The 27,706-nt window shown below is 38.8% G+C and overlaps 2 protein-coding genes across 16 annotated transcripts; one reads left to right on the top strand and one right to left on the bottom strand.

Annotated features, from left to right (window-relative positions):
- Positions 1–465: 465 nt before the first annotated feature.
- Positions 466–7,077, bottom strand: HNRNPH3 (heterogeneous nuclear ribonucleoprotein H3). Of its 7 annotated transcripts, none has more exons than XM_068950870.1 (10): positions 6,827–7,077; positions 5,493–5,629; positions 4,815–4,953; positions 4,075–4,262; positions 3,580–3,666; positions 3,144–3,262; positions 1,640–1,775; positions 1,265–1,345; positions 1,095–1,181; positions 466–769 (listed from the first exon to the last, which is right to left on the bottom strand). In XM_068950870.1, exons 2-10 carry the CDS (start codon positions 5,608–5,610, stop codon positions 693–695), a joined length of 1,032 nt encoding a protein of 343 aa, XP_068806971.1. In that variant the 5' UTR covers positions 5,611–5,629; positions 6,827–7,077; the 3' UTR covers positions 466–692. The 7 variants fall into 7 exon arrangements, with proteins under 7 accessions (XP_068806971.1, XP_068806975.1, XP_068806977.1 ...); XM_068950874.1 differs by having other exon boundaries at positions 466–804; positions 6,827–6,958; XM_068950876.1 differs by having other exon boundaries at positions 466–804; positions 4,120–4,262; positions 6,827–6,958.
- PBLD (phenazine biosynthesis like protein domain containing) lies at positions 6,771–23,175 on the top strand. Of its 9 annotated transcripts, none has more exons than XM_068950885.1 (10): positions 6,828–6,961; positions 9,347–9,474; positions 10,060–10,159; positions 12,797–12,895; positions 13,448–13,557; positions 13,660–13,689; positions 14,170–14,258; positions 15,432–15,610; positions 17,438–17,500; positions 22,566–23,175. In XM_068950885.1, the coding sequence occupies exons 3-10, from the start codon at positions 10,099–10,101 to the stop codon at positions 22,676–22,678; spliced, it is 744 nt and encodes a 247-aa protein (XP_068806986.1). In that variant the 5' UTR covers positions 6,828–6,961; positions 9,347–9,474; positions 10,060–10,098; the 3' UTR covers positions 22,679–23,175. The 9 variants fall into 9 exon arrangements, with proteins under 9 accessions (XP_068806984.1, XP_068806986.1, XP_068806983.1 ...); XM_068950882.1 differs by lacking the exon at positions 22,566–23,175 and adding an exon at positions 18,749–22,559; XM_068950884.1 differs by lacking the exon at positions 6,828–6,961 and adding an exon at positions 8,946–9,046.
- The last annotated feature ends 4,531 nt before the right edge of the window (positions 23,176–27,706 follow it).

Here is a 27,706-nt window from a genome sequence, read left to right as displayed (position 1 = left end):
AAAATGTGAAATGCAGTATCTAGGATTCTGCAAACTATGGAAATGAACATTGTCACTCAGTTCTGTGGATGTGCAGAACTTGGTCACTACTCATTTATGTAGTTGTACAGTTGAAGATCAAAGTAGATTCCGATACTAAAAAGGAGACTGAAACTGTGACTTTTAGCCTCCATACCTTTAGCTTAATGCTGTGTTAGGCAATTACTACATACAACTTATCAAAAGGATTGAGGAGAGGTTGTAACCAAATCAACGAATCTATTTAACTACCTTTTTCCTTTAAACAAGTGAAAATTTCAGCTCGTTCAGTACACCAAGATTACACAGAACTAAATCAGTGTTCATAAGAGTCACAGTACAACCACCTTTATTGAACCAATAGTAGTACAACATCTTAAACCAACTGTATTCTTGAATATGTAATACATCCTTAGGAGTAACTAGTATAAAAAGTATCAACATCAGTGGTTTGAATATAAAAATTTATTTAAAGTCAGAGTATGCAACAAATAAAACCTACAGAAAACAGATTTTCCCATCACAATCTGTTGCTTACCAAATAATATTGTGAAAACACATTCCTTCAGTCATTATAAAGTTCTTAAAATACAAAAGAAATTAAATTTTGTAAGAAAGTCTAGTAGACCAGAGACTGTTTCTTCCAGGATATTTTGCAGAAGCAAGGCCATCCTTCAATACATTCCACGCCATCCTCCTCCACCCATACTGCCTTGCCCATAGTATCCTCCACTATTTCCACTGCCACGACCTGCAAACAATTGACACAAGGTCACGTATACATACCTTAAAAAAAAGAAAAAATTTGATCGGTGATACAAAAACAGTTGGTTTGGCACGAGCTTAAGTCACACAACAATAACAGTAATTCAGCAATACTTTTCTAAACAAGCATTTGCTGTAGTTGCCAAATGCATGAAAAACTGGAAGCGATTTATGATTTAAGTTAAATAATACCCCCTCCCATTTCTCAAAGCACAAACACCCTGTCATCACAAGAAACCCACCCCTCCAGATCTTGTCAAATGTTAATGCAGCAACATAGCCATCAAATACATAACAAAAGTGTTACTTACTATATCCGCCCAAGCCATCAGGAGTTCCATAACCTCCGCTGTAATTGCTACCCATTCCCATTCTACCAACAGAGCCATAACCTTGATCTGAAAAGCAGAACGTGCATCGTTACAAACTTGGAACTCACTACGCTTGACAAAAATCAGCTAAACCTGAAATTGATGCATACCCATTCCATCTCTGCCATAGCCACCCATTCCAGAACCACCTCCAGCAGTTGAGTTCAGGAATAGTTCAATATACCGATGCTCTGTAAGAAACAAACAGAATGACCTGTGTTTCAATTCAAAAATGGAAAGCAGAGATACAAAGTCAAAAAACCCTCACAGGCAGCAGCTTCACCAGCCTGAAGTCTACAAAAAGCGAGTTTGAAATATAACCAACAGCTAGTGATTCTAATGAACAGCAAAAAGTCTATTACAATTTGCATATTTACTGCACAGTAACTTAAATGGTACGGCGTTAAAACCCTTCTATTCAGTTTACTTTTACATACCCAACTAAAGAACAGTCAATGAAAACCTCCTGTGAACACAACACTCACGCATGTGATTTTTATCCTTGGACATGGCAGCTACTGCATCCTCATGTGTTACAAATTCCACATCTGCTTCTCCTGTCGCTCTTCCGTCTGCTCCAATGTCAATGTGAACTCTTATGGGGTTCAATGGTGAGAAAAACTAAGGACAAAAATAAAAATCTTGTGAACTTAAGAATTCCAGCCAGGCACATCTTTTGCTATCCCAGTAGTTAGCTGAGCACCGCATTTACATCTCATCCTACCAAATAAATCTAGCTAGTTATTTCCTAAGCGTTAGTGACGTTGTACTGTAACATTATAAGCCGCTTTTGATATACTATTACACCATTTGAAAAGCTCTAGCAACAAAGATCAAGGAGACTTTTTTAAAACATACATACAAACAAAAATACCTGCCCACACACAGTGCTTTAAGCAACAGGTTCTAATACGAAGCCTTCCTGCAAAAGGAAGATCATTATTTTTCTTTCTATTTGGCTTTACTCCTCCAAAAAAAGTCCTCAAAGCAGGCTTGTATTCATATTAAGAGTACTTTTCAATCAAATTTATTTTCCTTGCTTCAGCAGTCAAAACTCAAAGCACCAAAAAGAAACAGTGGTATTTCTGATCAACAGCCGTTTGAGCAAACAGTATGTGCAAACAAACCTCCGGTACATTACCAAATACTATTCGCCAAGCTTTCAACTTGCAGTAACATACTCTCAATTAAAGCCTAAAGCCTAGTCCTGGTATTCAGAGGCTTTAGACTAAAGCAAACAGTCAAACTGATAGGAGTAAATACTGCTCATAAATAATAATAAAAAAAATTAAAAAGCACATCTGGAAGAATGAAGAGTCTTAGATGCACCTAACATAGGTGCAATTAATAAAAACGGTGCCCCCCGTAGAGGCTGCGCTCAGATCAGGCCCTCCACCGCAGGCAAATTTTTTCCCCTACAGAAGACAGCTCCAGACTGCCAAAGATGTACTCCTGAAACCTTGCGGATGTTCTTCGTCTGCCACCCTGATCTCTTATAGGTAACGTGACCTCTCCCTGCTACCCCCAAATGAACACTGCTCACTACGGTTCTCCCACTCTGTCCCTCCCAGAAATATATAAATATACTAACCTGCAAACTAAAAATCAAAGTTACACACCTGCTATCACTCCTTCACGTAAGTCTTCAAGTTTAAATTAACTTCTGAAGACATTATAAAATGAGGATACTAAAAGCAACAACCATCTCTCCAATACATTCTCATGGAAATAAGTAAGCAGGGAGCATGAAGATTAATGTTAAATAAAATGTGGCTAACTTCTTCAATAAACTTACCTCAAGTATTAACTTTATAAAAGTTCATTTACTATTCAGTTTTGTAGCACTCATGTTAATAGGCATAAATTTAATTGGCAGACATATTAGACCTATCAATCACTTGGCTGAGAACTATAGCCAAGTTTGAAACAGGACAAACAAAAACAAGAGAACTTCTGGCATTAGAAGGCTCTTTTTTCTAGGATACTTACATTAGCAATATCATTTTCTGTTGCTCGAAAAGGCAGTCCTCTCATGTGAACAAAATGACCACCACCATGGAAACCCGAACCTGCATCTCCAGCTCCGCCATAGCCATGTCCTCCCATGCCTATTAAAAAACAAAATCAAAAAATTTACCTATAAGAACCGAAGAAAAGCCAGAAGAGCCATCACTACTATTTTCTTCTGCGTGCCACTATATGCTATTGAATGTTACATGTTTACACTACCAGTATTACCAACCCACTTAACTGAGAGATAACCTAAACAATACATTTACATTTTCCAGAGATTCCCCCTTTTCCCTTTAACTTTTTTTAAAGGAAAAAAAAAAAAGAAATAAACCATTATTTCTGTCTTGCAAATACTATGTCTAACAATTGAAATGATATAAAGATTTCTTTAAATAAATCTTTTTTTTTTTACCTCTCCCATCTCTCATTCTGTCATCATAACCATCATTTCCATAGCCATAGTTATTATAGCCACCATAATCATCAAAGCCACCATATCCTGTACAATTGACAGAAAAAAAAAAAAAGTGTGATTACATTATTACTAAATATTCATGAAACAATGTACAAGAGTTAATTTTCAGTCTTCGGGCACCCAAAAATCTGCAGTTGCCTCTATAGACTGCTAAACCTGGATTTCTGAACAGATTGGAAGTGTAAAATTCTTTTTTATAGGGAAAAGGCTGAAGCATGCAGGTAAGATTTTCAACTGTGCTGAAAACAGTCTTCTTATTACTTACTCTTAAATACTAAGCTGGAATTTCTGATATGTTATTTCAAATAATCCCTTTTAGAGACGTTTTCAAACCTAGCAGGTACTGAAGCTACTGCCATTTCTTTATTTCTTGTCAAAGGTGTCAGAAACATGAAACTGACAACAGAACCTCCATTCATTAGATACACATACCACCGTCATATCCACCACCTCCTCGACGCATTCTGTCATACATACTTCCACGCCCAGCTCCATAATAACCCCCTCTTCCTCCTAATGGTCTATCATATGGTCCAGGTCGTTGTTGTCCCATCATTCTTCTTGGTGGCTCATAGAATCCTCTGATTTCGCTCTTACTACTTTTGAAGATTTCAATATATCTAAATAAAAGAGGATTTTCAAGGTACAAATAAGAACACATGCATAAGCTGTCTGAATATCACAAAAGGCCATACTAAATTATTTTCTATAACTAAATGTACAATCCAATAAAAATGACTAAAGATGCCATACAACTTAAGTTTCTCCTCAAAACCTTAAGAATCTTAAGTGTATCAAAGAAACTTTTACATTAGTAAAATTTACTATGTGCAAATACTAACTGTACAAATTAAACATAAAAGATGTCTTTCCAGTACGAAAAACATACTGTTGAAAAGCAATGTCTGGCTATAGTGGCATTTATCACAAATTACCCTACGCAAAAACGATTGAAACAAAATTCTGATTTTAGCAAACTACACAGAGTATTACTGTCTCCCCCACCCCCCAAATCTACTATATTCCCAAGTTAACTTAGGATCAATTATAAAAATTCTTAAAAAAAAATAGCCAGTTCAATATTATGGTCCCCAACCCCCCCCAAAGCATTACTGACCCACAACCCCCAAAAAAATAAAGATTTAACACCATCCCAAACTCTCCATCCCCACCTGTGCCCTATTCTTTCCTTGTGTTTCCCCAGAGCATTTTCTGCTATCTCCTTTGAAGCAAACTGCACGAAGGCCTCCCCTGTGCTTCTCCCCTGGTAGTCCAGCGTCAATGTTATCCCATTTGGCACGATTTCCAACCCTTTAACCCAAGGACAAATAACCCCATCAAGGGGAACAGTGTTAAAGGCTGAAACATTCCCATCTGTAGCAAATACTTAAAGCATATCTAAACAACAACAACGAAAAAAACCAAAAAACTTAAGTTTCCCCCATCTCCCAACAATACAAGCCAATGATCTTTCATTAAACATTTATGGATTTAGCCATACATGTTTTCTCTTTAAACTATACAAGAAAAATACAACCACCTAAATACAAAAAAAAAATAGAGCTACCAAACAAGTAATTTAATGGCTCCAAATACTAACATATAGATTATTTCAATATACATAACACATTTATCACCTTGACAAAGTTAGATAGATACTCAGCTTTACTACAGCTACTGTTATTTGTACTTTAATTACTGGGCATAAATCTTATTTAGAGAAAGATAAGCTAGTTTTACACCATCCCTCCCGCCCACCCCATTAACGGGTATAACAAATTAAACTGTGAAACACTGTGCAACAGATACAAGAAAACTCAGTCACTATACTTCGACTATACTAGAGATACCTTGGAAAAACTGAACAATCTCTTCTTTGCTGCAGCCAAAGGGCAGACCTCGAAGTCGTACTACTGTTCCATCATTAGTTGTATCATTTGGCCCATTATGTTTTCCGCTCCAGTCCATCTTTTATTTCAACCAAATCCTACAAAAAAAACAAAGAAAAAATTTTGAGAATCCCCGTATGCTTAAAATATACCCTCCTTGCAAAACTAAGCACGTTAGTTTTTCCTTCAAAAATGTGACATTATGCATTACGTTTCTTTGTTACGTACTTAAACCGCACTTCACGATACAGAGAGCATGCGTGCACCTAAAAACATACCAAACTTCGATACTGAGCTCAGTGCGTAAAGCGCACCGCGGACGTGCGTGCAGTACACGAAGCTCGTTATTTGCTCAGGCTACAGTGAGCGGTTATCCCCTAAGCGCACTATCCTCCCACCCCAAACAAAAAAGAAACAAAAATCAAAAGTGTGCGACGCTTCAAGAAGGGGCAGGAACCACAGGGAGTTGCAAGCTCTTCCTTTGTCTGCCAACCGAGTTGCCACGGGCCACGCTCCCGTTCGCTTTTTTCTTTAAAGGCTTCCCCAGAAAAACCGAGCGTGCTTTGTCTCGAATGAAAAAAAAAAAGAGAGAGAGACACAGGGAGCAGCCAGGTCGCCCCCTCACCGCCACCATGAGCTACAGGGGCACCGGGCCGGGGAGCCGGCACCATCCCCGCCCGGGACGCTGCCGCGATGCCGGGGGGGGGGGGGCGGAGGGAGTGAGACGGCGCCCGTGAGCCCCCCCGCAGGCGGCAGGTGCCGGGGCGGGGGGGGTGCTCACAACGGCGAGAAGCGGCGAGCGCCGCCTTTGTGGAGGGCGCCGAGCGCGCCCCCCCACCCGCCCGCCCTTCCAGCCTGCGGCGCCGACTACCGCCAAAATCGCGCCTCTAGCCCGCCGCCATTTACCGCGCACCTCCCCGCGGCCGCCCCCCTCCCGCCTCCCCGCCCGCCGCGCCGCCACCTCTCCGCCTGGCAGGAGCGGCCCGGCCGCCGCCCGTCCGACCCCGGCCCCGGGGAGCCCCTCGCCGCCGCCAAGCGCCGCCCGTGCTCTCCTGGGGCCGTCGCCGCCCTCGGCTCCAACACTCAAAATGGCGGCCGCGCTCGGGAACGAGGCTCGGCGGAGAGGCGCCGCGCCGCCTCCTCCCCCCCCCCACCCCCGGGGCGCTCCCCGCACGCACGCGCTGCCCGCGGCACGGCCCCCGGCCCGCCCCCGGGCCCGGGCTCCCCCCGGCCGCCGCCGCCTCCCTGCCGGCCGGACCGCCTAGCTGAGGCTGGCCGGCTCCCTGCCCACTCACCAGCAGACCCTCGCGCACCCCTCGACGTGCCCCGGCAGGAGTCTCTGCCTGGAAGACGCCCCTCCTCGCTTGCCCAGCGGCCGGCGGGCTCGGAACCGACGCAACCCCCGGCGGGCACGATGGCGTCTCCGCCGCGCAAGTATCGCGAGAGCCACGCCGCGCCCCGCTGCCTACAGCCCCCGCCGGCAGGGAGCGGCGCATGCGCGCCGGCAGACACCCCGCGCCCACAGCGCACGCGCGCGTGTTGGGAGGAGGAGGGAGGGCAGCGTTCCCGCCCAGCCGTGTCCTGGGCAGCGCCGGGTGGCGCATGCGCCCTCAGCGCGGCGGTCACGCGGTGCCCTGGGTTTGCTTGGCGCCAAGAGGGGTGCGCGCGCGTGCGGGGGGTGGGTTGTGTGAGCGCGCGCGCTGTTGCTGCCTCCTGTCAGGGTTGCGCGCGGCGACCGTTGGCCGCGGCCGTTAGGGCGCCGCGGGAGCGCGTCGCTCGGTCTTTCCAGCTCTTTCGGGGCTGGCTTGGGAGGGAGGAGGGGAAGACTGCCTGGCCCTGGGCGCACGCAATGGCTGTTCGAGTCGTTTCGGCTTTACCGCTGTGGTAAAGCCCGGGCAGGCCAGGCTGGGGGGAACCTCTCACAGCTCCTTGCCTCGTGAAGTGCCTTACCGCGGGCTCGGCGCCGCGGTCGGAGGGCGCGTTAGAGCGTGGCTGGAGTAGGTAGCCAGCGCTGCAAGAGAGAGGTTAAGAGCTACTGTAAATTATTAAAAGCTACCGGGGACGAGTGCCGGCGACGTGAAAGGGGGCTTGGGTCTGTGTGCGTGCCCGCAGGTGCTGAGGTGGAGAGCCGCCTGCTCCTCCTGCTTTTAGGGAAACATTAACTTTCAGAGCTGTGCTGTCGTTTGGAGAGAACGTAGGAAGTATAGCGTTGAAAACAACGCTAAATAGGCGAAAAAGAGAATGCAAATTCCCATTTTTACGGTTGATGCGTTTACAAGCCGGTCGTTTTCAGGAAATCCTGCGGCAGTTTGTCTGCTTGAAAATGTAAGTTTAAAAAATTACTTCATGAGAGCGACTCAAACGGCATTTACCTTTCTGTATTTGAAGTGTGTCCGAGCACTAAGGACTGAACTTTGCTTCCTTTGCTCTCAGGACTCCGCTTGCAAGCATTGTTTGCTGTTGCTCCGGAGTACTTCTGCAGGGGAATTAGTACTGGAGTACGTTTTTCAGTCAAAATGGTTTCGTACAAGACACGTTTTCTGTGTGGTTTTTCAATAGGCTATTTTTAACCTAAATGAGTTAAGCCAAAAAGAAACGTTGAGAATTCAAAATGAAATGTCTGAAAGGAAATGCTATAACGTTAGAGGCAGTACTTGATAGTGGGTTCCTCTGAATTGTTTAGGGTTCTTCCCCCCCCCCTCCTTTTTTTTTTTCCTTCACAGGAGGAAGGAGAGAGACTGTAGACCTGCATCTCAGTCTTTCACCTTTAACGTATCTGGTTCGGCTTCAGCCAGGTTTAGACAAACAAGTCTTTATCACTTGAAAGCTGCATGATAGTTTGAGTGCAGTTGATAATAGTTGATGTTTTTGTTTTAATTGGTACGCTATTGACAACTTCAACCAAAAGCTATTTGTTAAACCGGATTAGAGAATTTATTAACCTTCTATTATTTGCGTAGTATCACTTGATGAAAATTATAAGAATGAAAATATAAGTACAGCAGTCAGTGGTAGCTTGTATTGACTATTAATCCTATCTAAATGTTCTCTCATCGAATACAACATGCTTGCTAGCTCATTTTGTAGTTAAGATTGAGAGCATATCACTTTAGAGGTATGTTTTGCCCTCTAAAATCTAAATGATCCGTCTCAAAATGAAGTTCCTGTAAAATTATGAACTTCTAATTACGTTTTATGTATTAAATTAACTTTATTACATTAATATATATTTACTGTGAGGCTGTGCATGCTGCCTTTGGAGTATTTAGGTTTTGCATTTCAAAGTTTTCTCCATAGTGCTTAAGGTTAGAGGCTTCAGATTCATATAAAAGCTGATATTCAAATGAATTATTTTATTCTAAGCTCTAAGAAACTACGGTGCAGCTGACAACAACATTTCTCTTCCCAGTTCCCTGCAAAGTCTCAGGAGATGCTTTAGAAAAATTGTTGGAAACAGTGCAAGAAAGACAAACCTTTTCTGCATTTCAGAAGTGCCACAGGATGGCAGTATTTCAGTACGATTCTGATATTTTTAATATGACCTTTGTTTTGGATTGGTGCCTTTGGAGGCTACTCCAAAGGCTATGAAAGGCTAGGATGTTGTGTCATGGTACAGAATCCACTGTACGAGTAGACTTCTATTATACCAATCAGTAATTGTTTCGTATCTGCTGTTCGGGATCATTGTTTGAAACTGATTAAAGTTAGTGAGGGAAATAAGGGGAAAAAATAACTGGGGAAATTTTAATCTATCAGACATTGCACCTGACCAGCTTACCTTACTACTTTGTTTCATTTGTGTCTTAATACTTCAGATAACTCGAGTTTGGCCAGTCAGTCGTCAGCATAATTGTTTGGAGAACAGTGGAACAAGGGTGAAATTTTTTGCAATTGCTGCAACTCGTGTGTCTTGGGATCAATATTCGCTGGCTTATATCAGCAGGTAGTTAGAGCAGAATGTAGTGAGCTCCAGCACTCCTGTTTTTTAGGTTTATCTTCTCCCAACTTGCGCTCGTTTATCATCGTACTCTCATCTTTCAAACAGTAGTATTGAAGGTACACCAGTAAGCACTGGTCCGTCATCTTAGCCATTTTATTAACCTGCATACTGCTGGCTGGCAACGAGGATCTGGATGGATTTTTCAGTTACCAAAAGTGGTTTTTAATTTGAGTTGATGTTGATAATGGTGCACCAGTGTGACTTTCATCATAACTTTGAGAAAGATTTGTGTTCATGGACAAACTGAGTTTAGAATAGTATTTTGTTGTGACTTTATTTGCCGTATGTTCCAAGAATTTGTAAGCTAATGGGACAGATAGTTAGGAATGCTGGTGTACCACCATAATGGAAGTAGTTATCCCATTTCATGCTTAAAGATTTGGTTTTATTCTCAGAAATTTTTTTGAACTAAAAATAAAATTATGCTTTATTATAATGGAAAATAAAATGACTGTACATATTTGATTAAAAAGTTTGATTCTGCTTCTTAGGGCGTGATTTTCATTGGGTTTATTGTTTCAATTTTAGGACTTGAATGAAGATTTGCACCAAAAAATTGCAACAGAAATGAACCTCTCAGAAACTGCCTTCATCAGAAAGCTGCACTCCGTCGATGACTTTACCAAAAGTGAGTCATTCCGTTTACCCAGCAAAATCTCTGACAAAAAAGTAGGAAGACACTATGGGTGCTGTTTTTAAGGAGTGGTACTAATTTATAAGACCAAAAAAAAGAGGCAAAATCTTGGCGTTGTCGTGCATCTTGCACATATTTTCATAAAAAATTTTTTGTTGCATATCAAATAAATTTTACAATATGTAAAAACTTATTATTCATAAAGTAGGCAACATATTTTAGTACACTTTACTAAATGAACAAGTTACATATAGAAAACATATACTTAAACTGCTATGCAAAGGTGCTTCAGTTAATGCTTCCATTATAAGTAACACTTTCTGGAGATAATTCCTTATTATATAAGGAGAAGAATAGAGATGAAAGAGCTTATCTTTTTTGCACAACACCACAAAGTGAATAGAATCTGTTCAGGAAATCATTCATTTTTCTTTAGTGTAACAGAAACTTCCAGTTCCGTAACGATGCTGTTATATCACCCTTGTACATTATAATATTGTAAGTTGGGTTATGTTTCACTGAAATTGCGATAACTGTAATGTATTATTTGAGGTGGGTTGTCACAAACTCTCATGAGCTGTCTGTGGAGCCAATACTGGAAAAAAGCAGGTTTCCAACAAAATGGGATGTTTGAAGTTGCCCAAACCAAACGTGTTAGGCTGCTCAAACATTTGAATAGTGTGCGTGACAGAGGGCTTTCACTGATGGTCTTTGATATAGTATATGTGAGGGAGGATGAAAGAGGAGACATTGAAGAAGATGGAAAACATCAGATAAACATTGAGTCAAATCAGAATTGCTTTGTGTATTAGTTTTCAGCTACATCGGTTTGCTGAATCTGCTCACTTTGCAGCTATGTGAATGGTACTGGTGGCATAAGCAAGAGACTGGAGCCCCGCTAGCGTGCAGTTAGATTCCACGTTAAGGTACCATTTTGCCATACCCTTATTTTTGATATGACGTGGTGGAAGAGACAGATAAACAGAGCTTTGGGGTTATAGATGGTCTGAAAGGGGCCATAAAACAAACAAGCGAAGAAACTGTTCCTTGTCTAATTTGATTGCCCTTTTGTTGAGGGAGCAGGATTTTGTACAGTCCTCATAATTAAAGAGGGTTGTCTTGAAACAGTAACTGTGGTAACTTACTCCTATTGTTAATAACTTGGAATTGTGTTTCAGGATTAAACTAACTGCTTGAGTCAAGCAGTTAAGTATTTTTCATGGCAACACCTTGCCAATACATTTAATAGGCTTATTTATTTTCAAGTCTTCCATATCCAACAGCATATAAAATGCCAGCCCCTAGCTCGTTAAAGTGCTTTTGATATTAACGGGATTAATGTTTGTGAGGTCAGACCTACGCAGTTGCAGAATAGGGGCAGAAGTTTTTTTAAATGAGCTCAGTCACTGAGCTATACCTAAGAATGTGTGAGGTGTGGCAGAAGTGAGAGGAGCGTGAGCGCAGAGCGCTAGAATGTTGCTTATGAGGCCATCATCTGCTTCTGGAGCATAGAATGATTTAGTAAGGATTCCTGTACAAACAGTATGTTTCTGCAGGAGTAGGAGTTTGCGATCAGTGCATTTAATTTAACGTTCATTAATGGAAATCTGCAATGTTTTAGGGAGACATTAATTTATGAGAGGAAGAAATGTTTTCTCAGTCTGAGTACAGCTGTCTCTCTAAATCATCCAGCCAGGTGTCCTGGATCCCAGTCTGCTTGTCTGTCTCCAGTTTGTCATGGCTGACTCCATTTCCTCCTGCTTTCAGCCATGATTTCTGCTTGGGGGAGTACATTAACACCACAGCAGGGTTGGCTCACAGCTGGCTTCCACGTCTGCCCTGTTTCAGATTGCTTCTCTGTGATTTTCATCAGTTTCAACTACTAGGTTTTGTGGTGATTCTATTTGTTTTCATTACATAGGGGACTGTGACTTTAATGCGCTAATGTTTCACAGTGACAAAGACAAAACATGGTTATATGAAAACTCTTTCCTTCCTTTTGCACCTTTTAGTCATATTTGTATGGTAATTATTCATTTGAAATATATTTTCATGAGCCCCGTCTTAAATGCCATAGTGTAAGAACTCTGCAGAGTTTACAGGAAACCAAAGATAGTGCACTTGGCTCCAGTTTTTTTTTAACAACAAACAAAGGTATGCTTTTTAGTGAAATTAAGGGTAAATATACATTAGAGGCTTCTACCAGTGGTGGCAGGTGATTTAAGCAAAATAATTCTTCACTGGCATAGCTCTCATAGAGATTCAGTTATACTAGCCAAGCTGTCTTCACTGGCGTATCTCGTTTTACTTACAGGAGAGAACATGGTTGTACTGTAGCAATTAAAGAAGGCATTGTTTTGCTCGTAGACAGCTCCTTTGCTCTTGTAGCAAAGTAGCTACAATATTAGTGATATACTGGCTCAAAGAAGAGACCTGACTCAAAAGCAATAGCTATTCAAAAAGATCAGTACAGAATAGATTCCTGAAAATGTGTTTATGCCCGAGACCGATTCTAACATGCGTTTTGATGGGCTGAAATGTCATCACTTTGTATAATGTCATCACTTTGTATAAAGTTTTGAAATAAACTGAAGAAAAAGACTCTTTCAAATAATAAAATTTCTTTTTAAGGTTCCTGCTTTGGACTGAGATGGTTTACTCCAACCAATGAAGTTCCTCTCTGTGGTCATGCTACACTTGCAGCAGCTGCTGTGTTGTTTCACATACAAAGTAATGTATTTTTACAAGCTATTTGTTGTTATAACTTCTATAAAATGTCTTTCTAACTAAGAAAATCTCCCTTTATTATTTCCTACAACACGCACAATTCAATCTTTAGTACATGTAGGGAATAGTAGCGAAGATACCTTAGATACTGTCTTTTATAACTGCTCTGTAATCACAAGATTGGGTTCTGATGTTAATGCTCAAATTCCCATGCCCTCCACTATCACTCTTTTTAAAGAAAAGTGCTAAGTATGCAAATGTCATCGGGGAGAGATGCAGTAGAATTTGATAAGTAGGGAATATTGATCCTTCTGTTAAAAACTCCTATACGTTCTGGGTATATGCAGGAAACGTTCTCTGGCAATTGCTGTGTTTGTTAGCCTTAGCAGCTTATTTATTGAGTTAGCTGGGAATTTCATCTGAGAATACAGTTGTGCTGTAGTTATTTAGCTGCATAACTTTGTGAATATAGTGGGCTACTCTAGGAGCTATAATAATTTAGATTCAAATCCTTAGGTTAAATATACAGTGAATGTTGCAATGCTGTCTCTCCAGAAAACAAAAATGCAGTTCTCACTTTTGTGACTCTGAGTGGTGAATTAAAAGCTAGACAAGCGGAAGATCATATTGTCCTGGACTTACCGCTTTACTTAACCTACCCGCAGGTCAGTGAAAATTTTATTCATAGAAAGCTTTCAAGGAAAATAGTTGTGTATATGTATACCCCTGTATATATTTATATGTGCTTTTTTTCTCCCCCCCGCTAGGTATTTCAGGAAGTAGGAGAACTAATAAAGGTAAAAATAGAATCTGCGTGTGATGTTCAAAGCACGTTACTATACTTAGTTTTGTATACTGAAGAGTGACAACATCACGCTGCTTGATGCAGTCCTATAGATTATGAGGTCTGACTACTGCAGTTTGGAAAATGGAGTTCTCCAAAATGCTGCAGCTGTCTCTCACTGCTACTGACTGGAATGTCAGTATTTCAGGGACATTTTTCAGCATATTTTAGGCATGTGGGTCAAGTCTTGTGTCCTTGCCCTTGCCTCAGTCCCTGAATTTCCTTCCAAGTGGCTGTATACAGAGCTGTTATGCATACCCATATTCATGCTACATGCACTTAGTACATTTGCTTTTCTTGCTTGCGTGAACTTGAGGGCTGAATATAAGCCCCTTTCTAGCAGAGGAATTTGTTCTAATAAAAATGTTAAGGATATAATATTTTATATTCGGGTGACTTTATTTTTCTTTGTTTCCTTTAACTTTTTTACCAGGCAGCCATAGGAGACATGATTGTTCAAGATCTCCGTTATTCTCCTGACACAAAGAAACTCCTGGTCCGTCTCAGTGATACTTACGAAAGGTGTTTAATACTTTTTTTTTTTTTTTTTGAATCAAGCATGTGGAAATTGCATCTTCTTGTTTAACTACTATTCCTGACATAGTAGGTTCTTTTATCTATTTTTAGAACAGATGGAGATTAAAAATTCTTTAAACCCTCATGTTAAATAGTTACACAATCTTCCTATATGAGCTTATTGAAATTGACAAGCTAAACAAGATCAATCTAAAACCCACCTCCAAAAAAGGAGGTATAGGAAACAGCTTTAACAAGAGTCTATTTTTCCCATCCCTCTGAGTCAGAAATGATCCAGTAACTTCCTAGCAGGAAGTTAGGAGCCCTGCTTCTTCAAAAAAAGTAAGAACAGTTTCACAGCTATAGAGTTCCACTCACAGGGACAGGGCACACTGGCAGGATGGCATGTATTCGTTTTCCCATTTGACCGTAATCTGCTTACACATACTTTACAGTATCATGAGTAGCTTTGTAGAGGAAATTCTGTTTCAGATGATTCCAAAGCATGTTTTAATCTGAGAGATGCATTTTATTGGTGAGTGAAATGTGATTGGAACATATATTGTCCAAACCTGAACTCTTTAATCAGGCCAAATTACTATTAATTTTACTGGAAGCTTGACTTAATTAATGGTTTAAAGATTGAGCTAGTGGGAGATGGAAATACTCCTAGCCGAGTACTCAGTATTTTTACCTCTTTCAAACTTCCTATCATAGGGAGGTATCTGCAACTTCACAGGACTGAGACCATTGTACAGTGCTTTAGGATCCTAAAAGGATCTCAGTGGTGTTTGCTTGCTCTGAAAATTGGTGGAGTGCTTACTCTTTGCATTCTGTAGTGCAGAATTAATTTTCCCAGAAATAAAAAATACTGAAACAAATGTGCACTTTCATAGCTTATATTCCAGCGTACTCAGTTTTTTAGAAATATAGATAGAAAATAATATGATCTGAATTTTTTACTTTCCTCACTAGGAGTGTGTTATATTCAATGCAGTCTTCTCTCAAATGACATTGTCAGGACAACACTCAGAATCTTATTCTCCTCTAACCTTTACCGTGCCTGTTTTGAGATTGAAGAGAAGACTACTACTTTGTAGTTGATGTCTGATACTTTTCAGTACTTAGTTAATGTAAATGAAGAATATGGGCTATTAAAATACTATAATTAAATTCAAGGTCTGTGTTGGAAGAACTGCAAGTGAGTGCACAGGATTTTCTGTCAGCTGAGAAGACGGGAAAGGTGAAAGGACTCATACTGACTCTTAAGGGAGATTCCAGTGGAAAACATAAAGGCTATGATTTCTACTCCAGATATTTTGCACCTTGGATTGGAGTTCTGGAAGACCCTGTTACAGGTGTGTGTTTGCATGGTGAAAGACTCTTATTCTTGTCCCAATTTAGTTGAAAAGTTCTTGTTAAACTTCATAAATCAGGTTTTGTACTTTGGATTCTCTCCTCTTATAAAGTACGGTTTTATATGGACAGCAGGAATGTGCTTATTGAGGTGAAAGCTTTTATGACCGACGCCAGACTCATTCAAAAAGAGTCGGCTTCCTGCTCTCATCAGGCCAGGTATTCCTGCCTCTTTTCCGGATCTTTTCCCTGTGAGGTTTCTAATTAGAGAAAAGCCAGAGACTAGTTAGGTAATGAGTGAATGTTGCAGAAGAAATACCCATTTCTGTCGGTGTCCCAAAATTTTTGGTGCTTGAGCTGAGATCTTGCCTAGTTTCACGACACTTCACTGTGGATATTCTGAGCCCTAGGAATAATATGAATTCAGCTAGTTAAATGTTTAGAGGCGAGAAGGCTAGTTTTCTGCTTTTTCCTATGCCTGTTCCTCCTCAGTAAGATTGATAACAATTGCTGCAGAAAGGTGAAAGTAATGTTGTTTGCTTAGTTACCTGTTATCACAGGATAATCATTAGTTAGCTGAGAGTCTGGTCAAAACCTCTCATTAACTATTGTACTAAATAAGTGGAAAACTGACCAGACAACCCAAACTTTTTTAATTGGGATAGCGCGAGTAACTCATCACAACAGAAAGAAAGATTTACCAAAAAAAAAGAATGAGCCAGGTGTTTCAGTTATTTATTAAGCTTCCCCTCCTGCTTCCTCTTCAGAGCTGGAGGCCAGAGTCTAGTAGATGTATCTGGTCCCAGAGCTCATTCTTGATGATCTGTGGGAAGACTTCTATTGATAGGTAGAAAAGGCTATTGCTTATCTTCTATCTGTAAGGACCTTTCTTTCATGGCAAGACATGTTTTGAATATATTGCAGAATTATACTTTTAGTAGTGTTACGGCTTTGTATTATCTTTCTTGGTAACACTTTCTCAATACTGCTACGTGGCCTTGTGTCCTTGAGCACCGATAATTATAGTTACTTCGCAGTAGAGTTTCCAGCAGAGCTTCTTTGCCCCTAGCAGCCAATACAGACTGAAGCAGCATGTCTGCCTGTGGATCTGAGAAGTCATCCTAAGTTTTTAAGCCATCTGCCAATAAGAAAACAAGCTTGTTCCAAGTTGGTCTCTTATTTTCCAGAGGCTGTAGTGAGACCTTAAAGATCTCCCAGTGTCAAATCCTGATGCTTAGTGACATTCGGTCTTGGACATAAAGCAGAAATCTCTTGAAAGAAAACTGAATTTCTCATGTGAAAACTGTTAGAGGGAATTTTTTCCTTTCAGATGGCCTCTTAAGTTCACCTATTCCTATTTTTAAAAAAAAAAAAAACAAAGGCCTGTTCAGATGTTTTTGTGGATAGCTGCTTATATTTCAGTGAATAACATCATATCTTGATGAGTAAAATTTTGATTTTTGACTTTAGTATTTTGAGATTCTGTTATTAGGAAGTTTCAATTTTCTTTAAAAAGAGAGAGTAGTTTGGCTGAACTGTTTTAATCTGTAGTATTCGTTATTCCTACCAACTGTGGCTTACCATGAAGTCCCAAAATTTCAATTGAAGTCACAGGATGAGAAATTAATACTGCTTGATCATGAATGAATGAAATTCTAAAGTTTTAAGTTCTGTCTGCTTTGCAAACTCTTAGGATTTTTACTTTACACATACTCACGTAGCACTTGAGCACTTGATTGGTTTAACAGCATTTCCATTTTGAATATGATTGTTCTATAAAATAATGATTCTAATTTAATTTTGTACTTTGTCTTTTGTTTTCTCTTAAGGATCTGCCCATGCTGTTTTAAGCAGCTACTGGTCAGAGCAACTGGGGAAAAAAGAAATGCTTGGTAAGAACTGTCTTGTTGCAAAGCTGCCTGTTTATGTGCAAGCTACCCACTATGAAAAGAAATGGTTTATATTATTACTGCAGTCCAAACTCTAATATCACACATCTTTCCTTGAGCTACTGTGTAAGCATTACAGACTGGGGATGCTGCTTATTCTCCCTGTCCATTTTCTTAATTTTAATAGGATAATATGTAATATTTTGTGTGTGAGGTAATCTGTAAGAAATTACTGTCTTCCCCTTGTACCAACGTGACAGACACATCCTGCAGGGAATTTGAAGTGTTGGTTTCTGGTTCTTAACTTTCCGCAGTTAGTTTTTGATCTCAAGCTTTGGATTTTACCTCTCATGACCCTTCATCGTAACTGAAGCTTGGTGAACCCCAGATGATGTTCATTTGTCTGTTCTGACTGAATTTTAGTTTGCTTCTTGTTCTCCATGGTTTGCATTTTGGGTATCAGGGAAAAGGTATCCTGTCAGTATTTTCATTCATAATGTGTGCTGTTCAGTGCAGTTTGGACAGTGGAATGTTAGCTGGCAGCACTTTCCTTCCCTTCATACATGTATAGAAGCGAGACTGAAAAATGGCACGTTTTCTGTCTGACTTAAGAATTTTTTGAGAACAACTCTAGGTTAATCTCTTCAGTGACTTCTTCAGGAAACCTTCTGATTTTAAAGTAAATATTGTTTTTATAGCTAGATAGGAATATATTATCTATTTTAACATTCAGATTCTGCTTAAAAATGTGCTTTATACTACAGGAATTTCTTTTTGTTTGTTTCTAGTACACCTATATATTTAGGGATAAAGATCACTTTTCCTCAGGATGATGGTCATTTGCACTGTCTCAAGAAAGGATAAGAGCAAGAATGGGCAATTCAGTTTCAAGAAGATAGAGTGTATGACTGTGTTAGCATGAATTTGCCTTAAAGATACATGAGTGGAGATAGGATACATGGGCCTCTGCACATTTAATTTGCTTGTGACATTTTATTTGCAATCTTACTTATAAGTGTTTAGACCTTAAAGAAGAAATTTGGGATGACTGGATCTCTGAAGTCAAAGAACAGATTTATTATAGGTATTTTTGTGTCTTGAGGAAATCAGTGAGCTACGTTAATTGGGTCACACATTTCGTGTTAAGCAGGAAGCTGAAGAACTCGGTGGAAAAAGCCAAGAGAAACTGTTATGCTTGACAGCACTGCATAAATAAGCATGGAGTGTCTGTCATGCTTCTCTTGTTCCTAGCACTCTGCCAGGAAATGGAAGAAGAGCAGAAGCAGTACAAAATAACCTTTGTACTCCAGTCCCTCTCTGACTTCCTAAGGGGACAGGGGAGAGTTATCTTTCCTTTGTGCACCAGACATCAGTTAAGTATTTGGTAACATTCAGAACAGACGTGGGACCCTTGAACTAATCAAGTTCCTTATCCATAAAAGTAAATATTTTTCCAAACAAACAGCTACCATGAAAACATGCCTTCCTATATTTGCCCGAATTAATCTCAGAATGGTCTTTTGTTGAGAACGATAAACTCTGTAAAGGACACATTAGCCCTCCATAGCTCAGTATGCTAATCCACAGTGACTGAGACCCTGTCCGTCATGGACTGATGGTAAGATTTAACATTCTGTTCTGAAGATGTCATATTTGCATTTATATCACACAAATCTGTGATAATTTCTGTAAAGCTGGAAAAAAATCATACTTTCTGAACAGGAGGAACTTACAGAATGGTTGTGTCTCAAAGTTTAACATTTTCAGATGTTAATGTGGGATTTGAAGCTTTTCCGTCTTATTAGCGGACACAAATCACTACGCTAAGTAATCAACAGAAATTTTGTCTGTTTTTAGAAGAAACTTTTTACTTCCTGTACATTTTCATGTATTTTGTATGAACTGATTATGATTCCTCTTTTAGACAAACTAACTTGAGCAGCAGAGGCAATTTGTGCTGTAATCGGCTCCCCTAACGTATTTGGGGCCGGGGCTGGGGGGAGGGGTAAGTCCAAGTTTCCACATGGGATTTTTCATATTTCATGCATATGTGTCCTCAAATGTACTTTTGATGGACGTCACACAATACGAATTTAAAGAGGGCAAGTGCGTTTGACATCTGATCAGTTTTCTCCATTCTAAGAGACCTTTTACAATCCTACATTAGGAATACAAGCTTTCCAAACAGATTAGAGAGGAATTTCAGAATATTTTAAAGAGAAGAGGCTTCATCCAGGACACTTTTTAATTTCAGGGAAAGCTAGATGAATCTTTCTGTACCTCTTTACTTCAGAGAATTAATTTGTAGGGAAACTTTGCCTCTAACTTTTCTGATTCCTTGTCATTACAAAACTGGTTTATAGCTTTTAAGGTTGGGGTTTTGTTTTTGTTTTTCAAATTTAAAAAAAAAAAAGAACTTTAATAACCGAAAGATGGCCTTTCACAAATTGGCCAGGATTGCTTTCAACACAAGGTCCTGTCGTTTAACTTTTCGGCCTTGTAACTTTTTTTTTTTTTTTAAAGTAGAAGTTGCTTCATAAGGTGGAATCAATCCACCTGTATTTGGGTGTTTTGCTAATTTAACATCTGATCAAGAGAAGAGTTCTGCAGCAGTGTAACCATAGCATTCATCTTTCCCAGTTAATCTTGGCATATAGACTGATTAAAATTTACTGGTTTTTTTTTTAATAGATACTCTTTCACTTGGGCTACCTCAGATTTATACCTAAGTGCCAAAGGAGAGGTGTTTCCCTCCATCAGTCACTAGATTTGTCCATCTTCTTTCTTAGATTAAAGAAGTCTTTGAGCTCTTACTTAAGTGCTACCCAATAACTGTCCAAAAAAAAAAAAAAAAACTTTTTCATCAATCCTTTCATAGGGTTTAGAAATTCAGCCTAAATAATAACTTTTAAAAACAGGTATTTTTATAAGAATGGCAGTTTTTTTCTGACTTGAAGAAAATTCCTAAGTCCTCAGGTTCTGTAACCAGCAGTCATCTAGATGTACCTAGTCTCATAAGAAGCTCCTCAAAACAACAAGCTAATATTAGTTTAAAGTCACTGGCTTCCTTGTCAAGACAAGGATGCATATCAGCATGCTTAAGTTCAGAATCTTTGTAGATAGGCTTAAACTTTTCTCTACCTTAGACTGATCACAGAGGAATTCAGAGCAACGTGAATTCAGCTCCTATTATTTTTGCAGATTAGAATGTGCATATTTGTTTTTGTTCTGGGAAGAGTGTATGTAGTGTGAGATTATCTTAGTAGGTACAAATGTGGGAGGGAAGCACAACTGGATGATGCAAAAAGCAAATGCACACCAGAGATGCATGAAAGGCTGTGAAGACATTGCTATTGAATGAAATATTCCAGTTAATGAAATGTTCAATGTGAGTCTGTTTACTTTCAGATGTAGTGTGAAATAACAATACTTTTTTGTGACAAAAAGAAATGGTCAAGAATTTTTTTCGACTTTGAACTTTGATAAAGTTTTCTTGTGTGTGTGTGTGTGTGGTTTTTTTTTTTCCTTCTCATTTGGAGATTTCTTTAAAAATAAAATAAAATAGCATGGTATCAAAATCTGAGTAATCCTGCCATGAAAGGACCATCAGTACTTCCACAGTTGGAAAAAAAAGTAAAAACAAAACCAAACTTCTGAAGATTTGAAACAATTTTCCCCTTTTCTTTAAATCTGCTGCCATGAGAAAGTGGGAGAGCTTAGCCATGGATCCTCATTTGGCAATAATAGTTCATCGAATTTAGCATGGTCTGCTTCTTTAGAAGCCCAAATTATTCCAATTGAAAAAATTAGGGCATATGTAGATATTGTTGTCCTAGGTTAAAAACAGTAATTAGCAGGTCTGTAAATGGAGAAGAACAGAAAGTATCCGTATTGATCTTCATATAGCTTCAGTTCACACTGTTTTGGAGCGTTTTGTCTCAGAATCTGATATCCTGTTATCAGTAAGAGCTTTCTTGTCAGCTGCAGTTAAGAAATTGTTTTGAAGTGTACTATATATACCATCTGTTAGAGATCCTGTACTCTGTTGGACTCTGAATACAATCTCTACCAAGTTTACAAATTGCCATTTTCAAACAGTGAGGAAAAATATACCCTGTAGCTTCAAACAACTTTTGTAATAGAAATTTGGCGAGTAAGAAGATTGTGAACATCACTGGTTCATTGTGCGTTTACTGTCTTTTACAAAAACAAAGTGATATTAAGCTGTAACCTTTGCCAAATGTCATCTTAATCGGGCCATTTTCTGATCAGCTAGTTAAACAACTGAAACTAGACTCTTGAAAGAAGACTACAGACTCAACATGTGAAGAGAGCATTATCTTCCTACCTGAATATGACGAAACAGTTTAGGCAAAAGCTTAGCTTTGTAATTACTTACAAGTGGAAGGCTATTTCTACTTGAAACTTTATCCAGGTGGGTTAAACGATATAGTCAGGATTATAGAGAGCAATATCTGTTCCTTTATTTAGGGATTTGCTTTAGGAATTTATTTAGGTCTTGCTTTGTGGCAGCTGAAGCAGTAGCTAATGTCATTTTGAAGACCTCTTTCACTGGCTACTTGCATTTTATTTACACATTGACCAAACACATTCTTTGAACCTAGTATCTAGCTCAGGTGCTCAATACCAGTAGAGTGGTTCTCCATGCTTATCCAGTTAATATGTTGTGTTCCTTCTTCTTACCTGTGGAAACTGTCTATCCAATGAATGGGAGAATTCAAGACACGTTCAGATATACAAAGGAAATGTGGTTGGCTGCATCACGAAAAAGCATTCTTCATTACTTGTATTGACGAGTATTTTTGTCATATTCAGTACACAAATTCTAGTCTGAGATAGACCCTCAACTAATTTTCACCTGTAAAAACAATTCATCCAGGGTATCCCTGTGACAGAGTTTGCCCTGGTGCTGCTTGCTTTCTGGAGAGAAAGAAGCCTTTTTTCCCGAGTTTTCATGAACTCCATGGGTGGTTCTTTTATTATTTTTATTTCTGAAGTTTGTAACAGATACTAGAATCGTAACTTGTGAATTCTTGTTTTCATTCAGCCTTTCAGTGTTCTCACCGTGGAGGAGAACTGAAGATTTCACTACATAATGATGGAAGAGTTGACATTGCGGGGCAAATTGCTATTGTTTTAAAAGGAAACCTGACTTTCTGAAGAAATTGACACTAGGAGTTTAATCACCTACACTTTCAGTTTATTCATGTTATGCTAATTCCTTCTTAGCTATAGGTGGTAAATCACCACTGCCTTCAAAAATCTTTGCTTGCTTAATGTCCATTTAAAAACTTACTTTAAAATGTTCACTTCTAATCTTCAAGATCTCTGGTTTTATCTTCACTTTTTTCTCACCACTTCATATGTACACTGCTCTCAGAAATTGTCCAAGGACAACTATTTTCTTTTACCACTCTCAACTGATTTTCTTTTTCTTTACATTCAAATCCCATGTTAAAGGCCATTTCTCATTCCTAGATTGGTCTCTGGTAAAGTTCTCTGACCCATGAAATAATCACTTTTTCCATTTTAAGTCATTCTGCATGAAATATGACTGTGCTCCTTAAAAAAAAAAGTCTTTGCCATAACTAGAAATGATGTTTAAAATCTATGTTCATTAATTTACTTGAATTAAACTATGAAAAAAATAGAAATAATTGAGAAAAATGCTTTGTGATTCTTTTGTATGCTTAAGATTTTCAAAGATGACTGGTATTGTGGTGGCTTATGGTACTGTAGCTTGGTGATATTTTTAATTAAAATTTTAGCAGAAGGATTTAGGAAATTAACAATGATACCCTTTAAACCTGAAAGAAAGCATTATTGGTTACAGTAACAGATTTTACTTTTCAAAGACTGAAGTTTTCCTCTTAAATTTAAAAATCTTCTGTAATTTTCTGCTAGAGCATACTGCGTCAGACTTTGTTTGCTTTTTCCTTTAGTGTTTTCATCTTGCTTTTCTCCAAGTTCATTAGGAATATTGAACTGTTCCAATTACTGTAGCTAAAACTTTCTCCTTTGTGATCACTTCTGTCCTAAACTGTTCTTTAATTTTTCTTTTTTGTGAACTTTCGGGATAAAGTATTTTGAATTCAAAGGCATTAGCATACTGTGGGAACAGCTGGATGGGATATACAGCCTTTATAAGTGACAAGGAACTCTGTTGTGCCAAAATCCTCTGTTGCCAGCTTTTGTGAATTTTATCACAACTCATAATAGCTGATGTTTTACTTAAGCTGAAGCAGCTGGAGGTAGGTAACAATGTGAGACTCCTAGGATTCATTTAAAATAAAAGTTTCTAGCTCCTGTGGCTGCACAGAACATACTGAAAATGCGATTTAACTGCACCACAAAGCTCCAGAGCTGGGTGACAAGCAAAAGGAATCTCCAAATTGAAATGCATATTCTTTTTCAGTCTTTCTGAGCTTCTGGGACTTGATACATGATATATAAACATGGAATTACCAGATGCAAGATGTGGCTGTTCAGGTAACTCTCAAGAGCGGTGTTGCAGTGGCATATTTTGCAGCCACCTTGACCTTGCCTTTCCTTAAGCCAGTTTGCTCCCTGTCCTGCTAGTGACTTGGACCTTCCTGAGTAGGACTGTAAGCTTGTTTTGTGGCATTTGCCACTCGCTACTGGCTTATGCAAAGAGTGAATCTGGTCCATAGTCTGGGATGCTTTTAAAAAAACTTTGTAAGAATATAAATGAACTAAAGAAGCAATTATTGTTTGCCTGTCCAGATTTAACAAATAGACAGTGCAGTTTTCTTACCCAAGGGGACCAATGATTAACAAAGCTCAGTAAATTTTAAATGTACCTACTATCTAAATTTCCTGACCAAATCGATATACATGCTGCTTAATGCATTTTTTTTAATAGTTTACTACTACTTAGTCTCTGTTTTTGTTCAGGATAGAAAAATCACCCGAGCTCAGGTGGGAGACTATGCAGTAATGTGTTTCTAATCAACGGATTAGTTAATCAGCCATGATTTATTAATGATGAATTAATTATACCTGATTGTGCAGTTCTGCTGCCTAAATGGAGCTTAAAGGCGTTATTTTATTAATCATCACTGTGCTAATTGCAGACACTTACAGAAGGATCACTAATTAAACATGCAACCATATGCAAAACAAGCAAGGCTGCTGAGAGTGGCAAGATTAAGAGCACTCATTTTTTCAGTAACAATTCCTCCTGAAATATTGTGCAGTTGACCTGGTGATGCTAAGACATATACATTGCACATTTTTAGTCATCAGTAAAGTAAATAAAACGTTGGGACATATTCTGTCTCTCTTAGTGCAAAAAGCATAAGTTGTGTAAGGAACTTCAGACTAAGTTATGTAGAGTCTGTGTAGCTTTGTTCACATTTTCATGCAAAGGATTTGCCCATTGGTTTTATTAGCTGTATGTAGTTAATCAAACTTAACCTAGAGCAAGGTACTGAAAGCTAGTTGCTGAGTTACCTTAGCACCAAATAAAATGTCCGATTACATTTGAAATGAGAACTCGGACTGATTATTTATTCTCAAAACTCTATGAGTTTCATTTCAAAAAGAGGGGAACACACAGATGTTCAAATTTAGTAAGGTTAATGTCTAAGAGCCAGATTCAATGTGAAAAATGCAGAAAGGAAACAATACTTAAAGGTAGATTTCTGTGAATGGAATGTTATAATTTAAATAAAAGTTAGGGTCATTTGACCTTTAGTTCGCGCAGCACAATTTTTAGGTCCTTATAATGCTAATGTCTAACTGCTGCAGAATTTCATTTCATGCAGACATCATCATCATGGACTTTCATGGACTTTTGCTTATGCAGGTTGTTAGGCCTTCCCTATTAATTAAATAAACCTTGCTTTCAGAGAGGCTTTTCTAGGACTGCCTATATAAAATTATTACAACTTTCAACCTGAAACTGTGGAATTCAGTATTATTCTAGGAAAATAGTTAACTCCTCTTGTTTTGGTTAAGTGTTGTATCTATAATTAAATGAAGATACAAAATGGAAAGTTGGGAGAACTGCAGTGTCTCTTTGTTTAGGGTTTCTGGTGCAGGGGATTTGCAGAACCGTTCTTTGCTGCTCTCTTAATAAGAGAGTATTAATGTAGCAAAGGGTTGTGTTGAAGCAAAAGGTTTAGGTCAGAAGGAGCAAATTATGGGAAGAGAGATGCATCTGAGCTTTCCTATGCATTTGAGTGTTATTTACCGTGAGTGTGTCCTACAGAAGGTCATTCTAAGCCTTTGTAAGTTTTGAGTAAATTTCTTGCTAGATTCCGCAGCCAAGATGTGAAAATTCTAATGCATGTTTGCTCATGTTACTTCTTTAGAAAGGAGCCTCTGCAGAGGCACAGCTCAATTAGGAGCCAGGAAAAAAGCACATAACCAAGAGGAAGGATGTGAAATAAGAAAAAAAAATGCTTGAGCAACATAGACCGTTAAGTTTGTTGCTACAGAAATCCAAAGTACAGCTAAAAAGGACAGAAAACAGCATGAGAAGCCATTTTTGTACATAATAAGCAATTTAACAGACTTGCTTAAGGTATTCATGAAAAACCTTAGTATTTATTCTTAGTCGTTTAGATGAGGATAGACAGAAAGTATTCATTGACAAGTTATTACCCAAATTGGAAAGTATTGCAAAAGGTGGAACTAAAGATTTCACAAATGTTGACACAGTAAGAGGTCACAGAAAGGAGCCATGTGTTCTGTAAGGGACAGAAGGAAAAGTAGCAACAGAGGAGGTAGTTGTTTCTGGGACTGAAAGATTTCTTTGTCTCAGTATTCATCGGAGTGACAGGGAAACATGCCAGGAACACAGGGAACCTTCCCAGGAGTAAAAAATGGAAACTAAATGAAAATTAAAGGTGATGCCAGATCAGGTAAAAATTAAATGAGTTCAATTAAGAACTGAAAAATTGCCGAACTAAGCAGTTTGAATCTAGGTTCCAAATTCTTTTTTGCAGAGGAATGGATTTGTCATTAAAATAATTCTCAGGTTTATACAAAAAGTTAGAACCCAGAGTTTTTCACAATGGCTGATTTACTGTCCTTATTTAATTTCCTAAATGTATTGCAAACAATAACTCAAAAGTTTCAGAAGAATGGGGAAGTAAAATGAATGAAGTAATATGTCAGATATTAGAAAAGTGTGAAAGAAAAGTGGTTAGAGGTCAGTTTCAGACCAAGACCTTTAGTTTAGCCTTAACATCTAAAGCTGAATGAAAGAATGAATTGCAAACATTTCTGAATTCGTTGATTTCTTTAGTGATTCACTTGGCCATTGTGTTTTTGCCTTATTGATTGGCAAAAAAGGACGTTACCTGGTTTTATCTCCATGAATCATACAAGTATGCAAACAAATTTTATCCAATTTCCAGCATTCTGTAACTTTTTTGTGAACCCCCCATAAACCAAAACCCAGTAATTTTTGGCCTCAAAAAAATGACAAGGTGGATTAAATACATTAAGGAAACCCAAGAAAAATTCTCAAGAACATTTCTAGAGTAGTAAAGAGGAAGGAATTTGGAAGAGATGGAGTAATTAGGTTTGTGAGAAGATGAGGATGTGCGTTGCTTGTGTAGAGACTTTGGAATCTGTAAGCACTTTAAGGGCATGTTCCTTTTGCTACCAGTTGAAGTTGATGATGCAATGACAATTTATGTGATCTGGGGATCAGGTTGAGAGATACTAGACTAGGCGGAGCTGGAGTCTGTGATGCAAGAAAGTCAGGAACCTGAGTTTGAATCCAGAAGTAACCTCTTACTGACCTTTTGTTATGCTTCAGATCCAAAGCAAAGGAGACTTATCTGAATGCCCACCCTGCTAAACTCAATTCTCATGGGAAATTCCAGCTGGAGTTCTTGCATTTATTTCGGTTTCAGAAAGCTTCCTTCCTCCAAAAGGAGTGTGTAAACAGAAATAAATAATAATCTTGCTGATTGTGATAATTTCAGTTAACGACATTTATAAAGAAATGGCTCCTTTCTGAACAAAATCATTCAGTTTTGAAAACAGCCTTCTGGTTTGTTTAATACTTTTAAACAGTATGTTTATTTGCAGCAGTTTTCTGAAGACATGAATGACTGACTTATGTATTTAGCATCACGTAGCCTTTGTTCTTACCTTTGTTTTTAATCAGCATGCTTACTACAACTTCCAGAAACCTTTCAGCAGTTTACA

This window comes from Struthio camelus, chromosome 7, assembly GCF_040807025.1.
Source record: "Struthio camelus isolate bStrCam1 chromosome 7, bStrCam1.hap1, whole genome shotgun sequence".
In the NCBI taxonomy this organism is placed as follows: Eukaryota; Metazoa; Chordata; class Aves; order Struthioniformes; family Struthionidae; genus Struthio; species Struthio camelus.
The sequence above is the reverse complement of the archived record's forward strand: the minus strand, read 5'-3'. Positions and strand labels throughout refer to the sequence as shown.